This window comes from Aulostomus chinensis, chromosome 5 (genome assembly GCF_037954235.1).
Source record: "Aulostomus chinensis isolate RoL2024-O1b breed Wild chromosome 5, RoL_Achi_v1.0, whole genome shotgun sequence".
NCBI classification, from domain to species: Eukaryota; Metazoa; Chordata; class Actinopteri; order Syngnathiformes; family Aulostomidae; genus Aulostomus; species Aulostomus chinensis.
This window is the reverse complement of record NC_141324.1, coordinates 26,744,291-26,759,092: the sequence shown is the minus strand read 5'-3', so window position 1 is coordinate 26,759,092 and position 14,802 is coordinate 26,744,291. Positions and strand designations below refer to the sequence as shown.

Sequence of the window (14,802 nt, the reverse complement as noted above, 5' to 3'; positions counted from 1 at the left end):
TCAACTGGAGAGGCATAATTTGACGCATCTTGTGCTGATTGAAATTTCTGCTGCACACATTACAGAAGTAAATAGCGTTGCAGGCGTAACGCAGCGGAGCCTCGCCTATGTAAATAAGGATTGTGTAAAAATGTCTGTCTGCTCTTGGAGCCACACTTTGCCTGCATGTTTAGCATTTTAACTGGCCGTTCTCCTCAGACTAGCCATCCCTGCTAATGATAGCCAAAATAGTCAAACAGTACAAACAGTCTTTTTCGATATGGGGGGGAAGATCTTCTGGGGGTTCCTCACTTGCACTTTCCTCAGCCATAATCATGTAAACTACGTAGGACAGCCAGCAACTACTGATTGCAGTAGGCAAGTCTAGGCATGCAGCTGGGGTGGTCACCTTAGCTGTACAGGTGGCCGGGGCACTTTCTCTCTGAGAAGCAGCCAATACCATGGCAGAGGTATGACAGCAAATCGTAGTGGTTTTGATATTGTGAAATTTTTAAAGTGTGGTATACTGTGAAACAGGTATACCACACTTTCCTAGTTCATAACAAGAGGAACTGTCTTCAAATGTGCATTGGGAACTCTGACCAGTGTTATAGTAGGTAGAGGTCATTGATAGTGCACTGATTTGAAAAAGGGCTCGAAATTGTGTTCACCGGCAAATGATCGTTGTTCCTTTCCATCAGCAAATCAACACAGACTGAAATGTTTTTTTTTCTTCAGCACATCTGTTTTAGAAACAACAACAAAAACAGGACTAGTTTTTAATTGTTCCCATGTTTTTAGTATTATCTTGTACTTGCAGGTGTTATGTACACAAACGCAGCGTGGCCGCATAAAAAAGCCTGACAACTTTTCAGCCAGATGTGGAGTAAAAATCATTCTTATTACTCTTTTGTCTTCTGTCTGCAGGTGCATGATGAACCTACAGTGCTGTAGCTGTCGCAGCTAGTCAGGTGCCGCACCATGGCCAAACCTGGGAGCGACAGAGATGGAGCCATGGTGGATAAGCAGGCGGGGAAGAAGGTATGTAAGCAAATGCTTTCACCATCCCAAACCTGAGTGCAGTGTTGGTAAATTATTTTCATCTACATTCCATTGAAAACAATACAACAGCTTATTATTGTTTCTGTGCATTCATTTTATCATGATTACTCCTATTAATTACTTGCTAGTGTTGGCTTTCTCAACAAAAGGAAAATCAACATGTTTGAAATGTTGGGGCAGTTGAGCATTTTCTACGTGGACATTTAAAATTCACAACACTCAATAAACAATCAGGACCTGAAGACACCAGCTGATTAAGGTTTAATTTTGTCCCAGTCATCCTGCAAACAACTCTCATGCAACTGTCTTGGGTAACTGGCAGACAAGCTGTGCAACTCATTCAAAATGTGTTGTCTTGTTGAAATACGCATGGGTGTCCTTGGAAAATAGTCGTTTCCACTGTGTGATGGTCCATCGCAGATGGATCTCAGCCCATAAAAGTGTGCCCTATTAACACAAAGCTTCCATTGGCACAGTAAACCTTTAATTGGCATCTTTGTTCCTGAGAGACGAGAGGTTTCCTGAATGCTTTTTTATGTTTGTCTTTGTTTTCCTCATTTGGTAAAAAAAAAAAAAAAAAAAATCACCTGGTGATACCAGCTCAACCTCCTCATTGGTCACATTTTATCTCATTATTAGACCTACATTTCCACTCAGCTTTTTTGAGAATGCGTTGGAGGTTGAATGGCAAAATGGGATCAACATAGCCTAACAAAAGATTTGAAAATCTTGTCTTTTCCTGTCTGCAATGAAATACAAGTCAAAGTTGATTTGGAAATCACTGCCTTTTTTTTTTTTTTTTTAAAGAAATTAGATGGATTATTGTTGACTTCAAAAGCAAAAGGTTAAAAAACACTCTGCAGTCAATAAGCAACTGTTTGGGAACTTGTAGTCGTATCACATGATTGTATGCAGCAGTTAGCTTTCCCAGTTGTCACAGACTTGATGCATTTTTTTTTTTTTTAGCATGAAATTGAGTTTGAAGTTGACCTTGTTTGACCTGGTGCTGCTTACATATTATATATATATATATATATATATATATATATATATATATATATATATATATATATATATATATATAAAATATCTTGCCTTGAATAGAAAATGTAACATAAAGCAAAAAAACAAACAAAACTACTTTGTAAAATAATCCTTGGTGTGAGCCTCATCAACATGAAGCATATCAATGACAACGAATGACTCCATTATATAATTAGTATATTATTATTGTAATTCGATCATGTGTGTTTCTTTGATGGTTGTCCAGAGTTGATATACTGGCTCCCAAACCATTGTATGTTATTGAATAATTCTTATTTGAGCTGCTTTGCTTAGTCACTGTGGGCACTGAGGATGAGGAGACCCCCCCCCCCCCCCCCCCCAAAAAAAACCCCAGCTGCATTCAGTATTGCCAAGAGGCTTCAGCTTGGTGTTAGTTTAGAAGCTTCACTTCCCTTTTTTCCTGAAATATCTGTGTGAGAGTGTGTTTGCCATCATGACACAGTTTAGCACATGACCACTTCTAGCTCCACCCTTTCACAAACATTTGCATAAATGAATGTCTTCAGAACAACACTTTGTAAAGACAGCTGGTGGCACGTCTGACTACTTGCACTGCCAGCCTGGTATATTTTAATATTAATGCTCTTGAGTCGAACTAAAGTTTCATCACATATGTCAGTAATCTTAATGTAAATTTAGCAGGAAATCAACTTTCTCTAATTGTCATGTCACATAATTGCTCTGCTTCCAAAAAACAAAAAAAATGAAAGGGTCAGTTATGTCTGCTTTTATTTCAAAAGCAGAAGTACTTCACATCTAAACTCTCGTCTGCTTTCAACACTCCCAGCCACTTCAGCTTTGCACAGCTGGCACGTTGCTTCACCGAGATCAAAGGAGAACCCCACCGCAGCCACATTTGTCCTGCAAGAAATGTATTTTACTGCACCAGAATGTAGCTCACTAACGACTGGCATTGAAAAGATCTTTCTTGAAATCAAAGTGTTGGTGTCACAAGACGTGTGTTGCCATGCCTTAACACCAAAATTATGACTTTGATACCTGCCAAAATAGTTCGATATTCAGTGGTGTCGATCAGCATACACGTTTAGCAGCTTGTAACGAATGGTAATAAACTGAGTTGATATTGACTTGAGAGTCTTTTTAAAAATAATGGTGGATATAGACAAGCATTTACCTGAAGAAATGCCAAGTTTAACTGTTACCGCTGCCCATAATTGCACAGCAAATTCCGGTTAGTGAAAAAAGTTCAAACTCAACTTTAAAAACTTAATTGCACAGCAAGATATCAGGATTGATGCTCCTAATATTAAAAAAAAAGGCTATATTGAAATTTTTACTTTTTCGTCACGGTTTGTCTTTGACTGGCACTCGAGAAACACTGCTGTGCAGCTCTTCCGTGTGTTTGGTTTATTGTTGGTTTTTTTCAATAGATTTTCACTTGGTTCTGTTACACTGTATGCAAGCGTGTCCATGATGTAATTGAAAACCCGTTCATTTACTGACCTGGCACACACTGACATCTTTGAACAGGTCAGCATGTCTGTGGGTGACAAGAACAAGAAAAGTGGATCACGTGTCATTACGCTCCGTGTCACTGTATGTGTTTGCAGCAATCAGACTGATGGCTTCACACCGTAACACGTCATCAATCAGTGGTGTCCTGATATAATTTGCTAAATACAAGGTGAAGCTTTATCGTGGTAAACTTTGCTGCGCTGAGATTATATAAGACTGAGAGTGAGGATGAGGAGGGTCATAATTATGAGAAGCATCGCTGGCTTTATTCACAAACTTTGCGAATGAAACGATCAAAGTGAGGAAGATGAGACAGATGAAGGTGATTTGAGTGTGTGTGCTGCCATATACTCTTTGTGCTTTTGGCTGCTGATGTTACTGCAGTAAATTACACACGAAAACTGCAGGAGAAATAAAAATGGTGCTTGGTGATGTGGTCAGAATTGGAGGATGCAATAACGCCTGGTCCTCTTAACTTTTTAATGCGATCTTTGTCTCAAACAAAACATTGCTGGGCTGTATAACCAGGACTCAGTTATTTCCTCTTTCCTCCTGTGGTGGCATATGTATATATGTGTGTGTGTGTATATGTTATATATATATATATATATATATATATATATGAGAGAGAGAGACTTTTTTTCTCATTTACTTTGAGCAGACTTTGAATAGACTATGATATAATTTGTCTTTGTATAATTTGGTTAAAAGGATCCATTATGGCTCACTACAAGCACATTTCGTCTACGTTCAAACACTGCTCTTTTCAACTTCAATGATAACGTTGAGAGGTTATCGAGACAAAAATACACTTTTAGATCTGCAGAATCTTTTCTATGCCTTGGCAGTCCGGTTCAGAATCTTTGCTCTATATTTTGACAACACAATGTGAGCACTTAGGAGCCTGTTGGCCATAAAAGTTGATGTATTGTAACTGAACGGAAGCAATCAAATCTGACATTTAACTGTATTCTTCAACTGTGCACCATGAAAACTCTTAACCACAACAAGACATCTTCCTCCTCAGCATTTTATTACTTTCTGTAAAAACAGAACAAAATGTAGTCACCCTGTTTTGTTTTTTTGTTTTTTTTTTTAAATCCTCACTTGTCAAAGACCCTGCCCTGGTAATATAATATTTTGTTAGTAATGCTGGCAAACCTGCTACCTGCTAGACCCGAGCAATAGTTGCAGTGAGACTGTAATATAATCACATGCACTTTGTTGCATTAGTCATGTTATTGCACAAGCTTTGTTTCATTTGAAACACTATCTGCATGTTAAGCTCACTGTTTTTGTTGATTGTGAAATGAGACCACCTTGGTTTATTCTGTTATGGCTGCATTGTTGACTAATACAGGCCAACAGCCTCAAAACTCAAAAATGCTGTGTTTGATATGCCTGATTTTTCTAATGTTTCATTTTCTGCTCACCTCTGACAGAGCAAAGACAAGTTGTCCCCTTTCACCAAAACTCCGAAGTTGGACCGGAGTGAATTGTTGGGAAAGGAGGGGAAAGTCAAGTCTTCCATGAAGCGCAAGCTCTCCTTCACTGCCAGTCCGCCCCGGACAGAGGAGCGAGATTCAGACACTGGTAAGGACTGTTGCTGCTCCTCCCTGCTCCTCCTCCAACAGCCACGCTGTTGGCCTATTGCCATGTCCCCCCACTGCCCCCTGGTGGTTTGTTATTGAATAGTTTCTTTTGAGACTTAAAGGTCAAAGGTTTTGAAGCTCTAGGATCTGAAAGACTTGAAGAGGTCGTAGACTATTGTGTTGATGAATATGATATCAGCCAGAATGTTGTGGGACAATTCCATAAAAGAGGGAATGGGATCACAAGTAGATTTAATAATGTGCTGTGATAAAGGCTTTATTTGAGATTGTACATTCTGTGATAAATCTGCTCCAAAGAGGTAGAGACTGAATTGTAGTCCGTCTCAAATTGTACTGACTGCCTGGAGAATTTTTATTGTCATTGTTTCATCTTCATGTTGGAGACATTGTGAAATGATCGTGTGTAATCTCTTCTACTGGCATCATCTAGGTTTTGTTAGAGGAGGAGTTGTTGTCGATGTTGGTGTATTTTGCCCAGCCCTGATCGCATTCATTTCCCCATTGCATGTCATCAGCTTGACTTGTCTTGATCCAGATCACTTTTGAGACCAGGACATCTGTTTAAACTGCACTTTTAGTACCTGCTGATGTGGCTGGTCGTGATGACGACACCACAGTACAGTGTTCTTTGATTTTGTTTGTTCTCTTCCTTTTCTAAGGTATCAATCAACCATTTACAGATTATTATTTTAATACCGCTATAGCGTTGTGGTCTTATGCTTGTAACAAATCAGATGTGTAATTTAGAATCCATAAAACATTACTTTTCTGGAGATTTTTTTGTTTCTGATTTAAAATTTTATTTTCCTGGTGACCATTTCAAACATAACTCCCTTAAGAAAATGAACGATTTTATGTTGTCTGATTGCCTGCACCTTCAGACCAGACTCAAGGCTCTCATTCATCCAGAGGGTTCACCAGTTCCACCGGTTCCTCCAGCTGCATGTCTTAATCTTATCTCAATTAGCACCATCAAAAGTTTATCCCTAACTGCTATATAGCCAAGAGTTAGATTTGGGTTTGTGAGCACATGATAGAGAAGGCAAACTGGATTGTTATTCTGAATGTAAAACTGGCTTGTACCACTGATTAACAGGCCACAGTGGGTGGACAGCTGCTCGCAGGAATCATCTCTAAATACCTGAGATTGATTTTTCTAACATCTTTGTTCAGATAGGATGTTAGTTAGAATTGGCTTAATATAGCCCTTGATAGAAAAGGTTGTTAAGGGCTGATATGCAGTTTGATTGCCAATCAGCACAAGTCTCCTGAGAATAATGCTATGCACAGGTTATACAAGTAAACTAGAATAGAGGATGGCATTGCTTCCAAATAGTCTTTTCCTTAAATGCCTCTCAGATTGTGTATTGAGCAGCTGTCGGGAAGAGGGAGGTAATCAGTCTGCTGACAACCTCGGATTGGATCTTCTCTCCTGTCTCTTGTGTTGCCATGACTCATAATCTGTGTGCGGATTGGGAGTCTGCCTTGTGCCTCTCTGATTTGAGTACATGTGAGATGAGGAGGGTGAGAGAGTGAGCGTTAATGCAGTGCTTTCCCACCCCTCCCCTCCCTCCTCTCTCCCCATCCCATCCTCTCTGCTTTGCACTGTAGATGACTCAGACCCAGGCCAGTCGAGTGAGACCTGGGGAGAGAGATTAGTGCCTCCCTGCAGGATATACGCAGGTAATCGCTGCAGCCCGTGTCCTCTAGTCACGTCACTAGTGCTACCATGCTGCTGTAAACGCACATACACACATGCACGTGTGTGTGTTTTCACCCTGCATCTGCCCCCCTTAGAGCTCACGCATGTCTGTGTTTAGTAACAACCAACAAAGGAGACGGGGCCTGCGGGCTGCTATTCGCACTTGGCTGCCTTATGAGAATGCTGTCTTTTTTCTTTTCTTTCTTTTTTTTCTTTTTTTTTGTTCCTTTTCAGACTCCATCGTTGTCATCTGTTACTCCGTGTTCCCAACAGATGCAAAGGAGGAAAATGTCACGATCGCGACAAAATACTGTTCGAAAAGTAAACTAACCTTTATTTTATTTTGTTGCAGATAAAGATGGACCAGACAAGAAGAAGATGAAAAAGGATGCAGGGGGGAAGAAGTCTCAAGCTCCCAACCTTTTGTTTGGGTATCCTCTGTCCGAACGCAAACAGATGGCTCTCCTCATGCAAATGACTGCTAACAGTCCAGGTTTGTATGCCTCCCTGCTCACCTTCAGCACATCCTCAAGATGGCTCGGAGAATATTTACTGTTGGATGAGTCATGCTTTGTGAGAAGCGTACTTTAATATTTCAGATTTGCTTGAGTAGAAAACAATTTTCTGATTTGCTGCATCCCAACAGGGAAGACGTTGTTTGGTTGAGATATTGTGAATTTTCTGAGTTGTTTTAAAAATGAGCACATTAGAGAAACAAAATACACAGACAATGAAGGGAAGGTTTTTCAGTTTCCCTTGAAACCAGTCTCAAGTCGTGGTTTAGCTTCAAGAAAGGAAACAGGGTTCCTCCCGGCTGACTGTTGGAAGGCAACAAAAACCATCTCTCATCACCTGAAAAGATTAATACTTAACAAAATATATCCATATGGAATACACATGGCTGCATTTACCTGGATAGCAGTAATATGACTATTTATCTTGTTCTAAATAAGACAATATGAAGATTAAAGTGTTACATAAGCATCATATTTGAAGAATATTCAATTCATATTCCTGTTTACAAGCTACAACACAAAGTCTGACTAATGATAGAGGACACCATCCATATTGCGTCACTACAGCGTTTGACCGGAAATCTCCTGTCATGTTGTGACCATGGTACATTTTGAGTGTTTTTGTTGTTGTTGTTGGTAGTGCAGAAAACTGTGATTAGGTCTGAGTTTATAACTCTTGCCGGACCATTTCTAATGAACATATTGAGTGAGTATGTGTCACAAGAACCTACTGAGGGACTTCATACTCTAATGACAACACACTTCAATAAAGCAACTAAGATCAGCATCCACAATATGTGATTTTAATCTGATGTGATCTCACTGGCAGTCAATTATTCAGAGTATTGCCATAATCTGGTGAATATCAGAATATTGCTGTCCATGTAAACATCGTCACTGTGAATTTGTGGTGAACTTTGTTGCCTGGATAAATAGCCAATCTAGTTGTTACTGTCAGGTCAGCATAGTGGCTTTGGGGCCCTATGAGTTGTTTATAAGTTTTTTTTCAAGAGTCCATTTTTCAAATTCAGTGCTTTCTGATTTGCTTTTTTTTAATCTGAAAATCTGTACTGGTTGTCATAGGAAAGTCTGTACGTGCAGAGGATAGTTTTTGATTTCAGCATCTCTTAAGTCCCTCCATCTCTGCCGGTGTTTAGACTCAACTCCCAGTCACCCCTCACAAACGACCCCTGTGCAGAAGAAAGTCCCCAGCAGTGCCTCGTCTCGACAGAAGGACAAAGTCAACAAGAGGAATGAGCGAGGGGAGACTCCCCTTCACATGGCAGCCATTCGTGGAGATGCCAAGCAAGTTAAGGAGCTCATTAGCCTGGGAGCTGATGTCAACGTAAAAGACTTTGCAGGTGTGATGCCTGGGAGGTGGACATTTAACTACTTTCAGCATGTCTTCATGGTAGCTATTCATGGCATAAATGCTGACTAACAGCTGCTGTTTCCAAGGGTGATGTCTCATAAGATAATAAAATGACATCATTGTGCATATAATCCTTTCTATATTGTATTGTACCACTTATTCTTCAAATTCTTTATCTTTATTTTTCCTGTAATGCTATTACCCTCTTTGAGTGCATGATCTCCCAACATAACACCAGGTGTTTCATGTCACCCAAAGCCAGGAAAAGGGCTGTTAGGCAAAGCAGCGTTGTGTAACTTCTGAAAGCTCTTGTAAGATTGATGTGTTGTTGTTTTGTTTTTTTTTTGTCCTTGCCAGGTTGGACTCCTCTTCACGAAGCCTGTAATCTTGGTTATTACGATGTTGCCAAGGTCTTAATAGCAGCAGGTGCAGAAGTGAACACACAGGGTCTGGACGATGACACACCACTCCATGATGCTTCCAGCAGCGGGCATAAAGATGTAAGATTTTTCTGTCATAATATGAATGTTTATGATTTATAAAATAGGTTTATGTAGACAAGTCATTTGATGGTAGTGATTGTTGAATGAGTGAAAGAATAATGCACTTAGTTAGTTTTAGGATGTCATGAAATGAGGTATTTTATGCCTGATTTTTAATTTGTTTCATAGGATTTTGTGGCAAAAGCGACATCAAACACAGGCTAAGTTCTAGGTGGTGAATCTGCTGCCTGATGGTCTTGTTGGCCTTTTTAAAAAAGAAAACAATTCAGGCATGTTTGAATCCTGCAGTCTTTCCGAGTGTATGCATCTATGAAAAAATTTGAAATTATTAAGAGTATATTTTAAATTGTTAAAGCCTTAAAATGTTGCACCACTTTTAAGTCAGCCAGTCCTGCTTCAAGGCGTAGCTACCTTGTGATCGTCCATCTGTCAGATAGAAGTCCTGAATGTGTATTCACGACACTCTACCCTCTTGTCTGAGTATTATCACTTCTGACCCCAAAACACAAATATGGTGATGCCAGGGCTCCAATTGAAACCTGTTGATAAATGAACAGTCTGTGTTCATGGAGCATGTTCACTGTTAAATTTGTATTTTAATGAATGCTGAATGTCTGTTTAAACCCGAATAGTCTCAAAACTTTTTTTTCCATGATCAAATCTTGTGTTAAACATAGATTGTGAAGCTGCTACTACGCCATGGTGGTAATGCCTTCCAGGCCAACAAGCGCGGGGAGCGCCCAGTGGACGTGGCAGACTCTCAGGAACTAGAACAGCTATTAAAGGGAGAGGTGCCACTTTCAGACCAAGATGACAGCTCCTCAGGTGAAGGGAGAATTCGCTGTTTATGTGACTCCTGCTTCTGTTCATGCATTAAAATACTATTGTAACTGGATCTTCAGAATAATATCTTTTAAAACAGGTTGGTCATTTGTTCTGTATATAATTTGTAATGCTAAATAGCTCCCTATCTTATTTGCAGAGTCTGAAGATCCACCATCTGTAAATCCATCAAGCGTGGATGACAACATGGAAGACTCTGATGCTGAAAAGGACTTGGAAGGCAAACTAGCCACAAAATCATCATCGTCTGTGCCAGGGCTGGATGAGTATGAGTTCAAGGATGAGGAAGAAGAGGAGGATCTCAGCAAAGCTCTAAATGACAGGCACATCCTCCGGAGGGAACTGCGGCAGAGGGAGAAAGAAGACAAAGATAGGAATAATGTGGCAGCAAAGCAAAGTGGCAAGGGAGATTCCTCTTCCAAATCCAAAAAGCAAAAGACTTCTCGTGTCCACTGCAGTTCGGATACATCCAGCGATGAAATGGAGAGCCTTTCAGAGAAAAGGAACTCTCCTACCTGTTCCCAGAGCTCAGAGAGCCTCAAGGTAGACACGAGGTCTAAGAAGGAAAATGCTGAGCAAAAAGATAAAGGCAAAGTCAAGAGGAAGAACAAAAGCCTGAATAAAAACAAGGAAAACCAAGAGGATGGGAAAGAGAACAGTAAAACATTGGTCCTCTCACTCGCAACTGTGTCTGAGAGCACAGATAAGGGTAGGGAGGAAGACTCCTTCAAGATGTCTTTCAGTCCTAAAGATGACTCATCCGTCCACCTCTTCCACTTGTCATCTATCAAATCTCCCAAACTGAACCACAGCCTAACGGATAAACAGACACCACTCAAACAGGAAAATACGAAGATGTGCGTTTCTATCAGTGACAGCCCCTGTCAGGTGGATGGTATCAAATACAACCACTACACAGATGCAGACTACTGCACTGAAGGCTCCAGCACCAAAGGTTGTAAGCACAAGGAGAAGAGTAAACATCAACAAAAAGACTGTAATATAGAAGGGGACGATGGTCGTTCGAGCCCTTACAAGGACAGTAACCTTGGTAACAGTATAGACAGCACTGAAGGTGCCTTACGGAAGACTGACTTAGATGGCAAAGTAGTGAAGAAACATAAACTTAAACACAAGGAGAAGGACAAACACCGGAGAGAATATGAGGCAGAGCGGAGTCGTCACAAGCAGAAGGAGGCCAGGAGAGATGGCCACAGGAATTTGGAGTTTGACAGAGAGTTCTGGAAAGAAAATTTTTTCAAAAGTGATGAGACTGATGAACTTCAGCCAGTAAAAAAAGAAGGTGAGGACAACAGTTTGAAGATCTCTGATTCCTCCCCTTTCAAGGATGACAAAAATGCAAAGGAGAAATACTCCGGCAGCAAAGAAAAGAGGCAGAGAGAGGAGCGAGAAAAGGACAAGGCCGTGAAAAAAGAGAGGAAGGAGACTGCTGGTAAAGAAGAGAAGGTAAAGGATTTAAAGCCGTGTGAGCGTGACGAGAGAGTGGACGGCTCAGGGCGGATTCCAGACGAGCCGCTGCAGAGCAACAGCATGAAAGAAGAGACAGAAGAGAAACCCATAAGTGGGCTCACAGCTGATCAAGAACAGCTGGAGCTCTCTGAAAAAGGCTCACGCGAGAAAACTGACAAGAGACTCCCAGGAAAAGAGAAGGAGTCTGAAAAAATGGAGAAAAGGCATATTGACAAGGAAAAAAAGGTTAAAACGGAGCACTCTGACAAAGCCGAACCGCAGAATTCAGTGGATCGTTGGAAGGAAAAAGAGAGAACAGGAGCCATTTCATCCCACTCGCCAGGAGATAAAAACTACAAAGAGAATGAGAAACTGAAGTCTTTATCCACAACAAAAAAGCACGAAGACAGCAGGAAAAATAAAGAGAAGTTAGACAAGCGGTCTGATAGGGAGAGGCAGGACAGAGATTACAGTGTTGGGGATCACAGAGAAAAGGATCGCACAAACTCTGATAAGAAAGGAAAGCCTCTTGAAAAGACCACAGATCATAGTAAATCTGACCGTTCTAAAGAAAAGGACTGCGATAGGAAAAAGAGAGATAAAATAAAAGATGTAACCCTTTCCTCTAGTTCAAATCTAAAATTGCTTTTAGAAGAGAAGAAGAGCTATCTGTCTGAGAGCAGCAAGTCCTTATCTACTAAATCAAAGGAGGAAGTTGTGAGAACACCGGAGAAAGATCGTGACCGGAGAGACAGGGACAGAGATTCAGATAGACACAAGGATAAGGACAGGCACAAAGACCGCTCCCAGCAGGCCAAGAACAGCAAGGCCAAACCCACTGAAACAGATGCAGACAAGGCCAAATTAAAAGCCTCCCCTGTAACACGAGACACCAAGCCCAAAGAAAAAAGGCTTGTGAATGACGACTTGATGCAGACCAGCTTTGAGCGCATGCTCAGTCTGAAAGACCAGGAAATTGAGCAATGGCATCGAAAGCACTTGGAGAAGATCAAACAGAAAGAGCGGGAAAGGCTTAAACAGCGACCCCTGGTAGACCCGGGGAAATCCAAGCCTAAAGACAGAACAAAGAGTGAAACGTGCTTAAGCAAGGAGCTCATGCGCTCAAAAAGCTCGGAAGCCTCAGATGTCCATTGCCGAGATAAACACCTGAAGGACAGCTCCAGCCCCAGAACGGTGTCCCTGGACGGAAAATGCCTGCCCTCTATCAGCGCCAAGGTCATGTCAGCTGTTGAAAACTGTCTAACCAGATCGCCTCGGCCAGAGAGTGACCGCTGTGGCCTCATGTCCCGGTCTGTGTCCTTGGTCTCTGTCGCCAGCTCAGAGGATTCCTGTCAGGCCACAACATTAACACCCAGACACATGGAATACGACTCCGACATGAACCTGGAAGCCTCAGACATGCAGCCTGCATTCCTCCAGTCTTCCCTTGTCATTCAAGCCACCAGACTGCCATCTGTTCATGATAAAGATTGCAACAGTCTTCCAGATGTGCAACAAACAAATAGGACAGTGTTGTCCGGCAGACATGAATCTCCTTACCTCAGGGCCATTTTGGACGAGGACACCATGTCATCAACTGACGCCAGAGCTCTTGAAAATCTGCCAAAACCCAACTTGACTGCGACCACAGGAGAAGAGCTGAGAACAAGAGAGACCTCTGCAGAAAGAGAGGAGAGCGTCACTGGGCAACAATGTATGAATTCAGTCTCTGATTCAGTCCCAGAGAGTGAAGGGGGCACTCCTGGCTGCTCAACACCACAAACGTTAAACAAAGAGCCTCTGAGTAAAAATCTCATGCTTCCTCAGTCTGGCCTCTCAGCAGGTAGTGGTCCTCCACCAGGGTCAACAGAGCAGAAAGCTCTTTCCTCCTCTGATCCTGTTGCAAAGGACGCCCCGTCTCTGGAGACTACAACTGCACAAAACGAGAACACCAACAAGGATTCTGATCCACCTTCAACACCTACAGCTTCTTCTCTCCCTGCTGAACCATCAGTGCTCACAAACACAAAAACCCTCCAGCAAAGGGAACCTCTCTCATCTTCTGGTTTGGAAACTTTGCAGCAGACGGAGTCAAGTGCAACGCAGGTTTCTGACCATAACGAGACGCCGGAGAATGCTGATGGAGCAGAACAAGAAGGCATGGAAAACATTTCTGAAGGCTTCAGAACGGAGGGGATGGAAAGTCCTACACCGTCTACCAGCACACACATATCAAGCTCTACTGTAGTGGAATCAGGCTGTAGCAAACCAAGCACAGAGTCCAAATGTTCTCAGGAGGATATGGATGTAATTAACCATGACTGTAAGAAATCAAGACCTTCCAGTGACACTGCCAGTCCGTGTGTTGAAGCTCAGATGGAGAAGGACGAAATGTTGTATGCGAGCCCTGAACACAAGACTGAAGAGATGAATGATGTCCCACAACACACGGAGAACAATAGTGCTGCTGCTACAACGGAGAGTTCCTCATTTGAAGACAACCCGGGTGCAGAGACCCCCTCTGAGTTGAAAGCAGAGTCCAACTCTGAGCCGATGGAAGTGGCTCCTGCTGACGAGAAACCGGAGGCGTCTTCATCTGGAGAGGAACAGAGTCTAAGCTCCATCCAGCCGGCAGGTCAGACCGATGTAAGCAGCGGTGCCTCAGGGAGCTCCTCTCCACAATCCGGAGACCTGGAGTCTGATTCTTCTGGGGCCAAACTCAAGATTCGCTCTGCAGACGACGACGTGGACATGCATGTGCCCCATCCACGAAAGAGGAAGATGCCAAAGGTGTCAACCTCCCAGGCCTGCTCTACTACTCAGCCGGAGAAGGAGAGAGGTCAGCAGTCACTAGCCGCTATTGTGGCCTCTGTTAAGCTGGAGGAGATTCAACCCTACCAGACAGAGAGGGCTAACCCCTACTACGAGTTCCTGCACATCAGGAAGAAGATTGAAGAGAAGCGTAAAGTGTTGTGCAGTGTCACGCCCCAGCCTCCACAGTATTATGACGAATATGTGACCTTCAACGGATCCTACCTCTTAGATGGGAATCCACTTAGCAAGCTGTGTATTCCAACAGTGAGTTTCTCACTTTTCATTTCAGTTTTTAGCAGAGTTGAAGGATTCTTAGGAATAGATAGAAATGTGTCAGTCTTTTCTCTGGATTTTTTTTTTTTTTTTTTTTTTTGTAGAACTGCAGATA

General features: G+C 42.1%; 1 protein-coding gene across 2 annotated transcripts in view; it reads left to right on the top strand.

The window, feature by feature from the left end:
• Window positions 1–14,802, top strand: part of ankrd12 (ankyrin repeat domain 12) — a 35,557-nt gene that overhangs the window by 14,951 nt on the left and 5,804 nt on the right. The window contains exons 2-9 of one of the 2 annotated variants that reach the window (XM_086204285.1): window positions 907–1,020; window positions 5,025–5,175; window positions 6,807–6,878; window positions 7,250–7,390; window positions 8,570–8,773; window positions 9,142–9,284; window positions 9,965–10,112; window positions 10,270–14,678. In XM_086204285.1, coding sequence (XP_086060411.1) covers window positions 961–1,020; window positions 5,025–5,175; window positions 6,807–6,878; window positions 7,250–7,390; window positions 8,570–8,773; window positions 9,142–9,284; window positions 9,965–10,112; window positions 10,270–14,678 — 5,328 coding nt within the window. In that variant the 5' untranslated portion in view covers window positions 907–960. The remainder of the gene's footprint in view (window positions 1–906; window positions 1,021–5,024; window positions 5,176–6,806; window positions 6,879–7,249; window positions 7,391–8,569; window positions 8,774–9,141; window positions 9,285–9,964; window positions 10,113–10,269; window positions 14,679–14,802) is intronic. The other variant, XM_086204287.1, reaches the window with a different exon arrangement.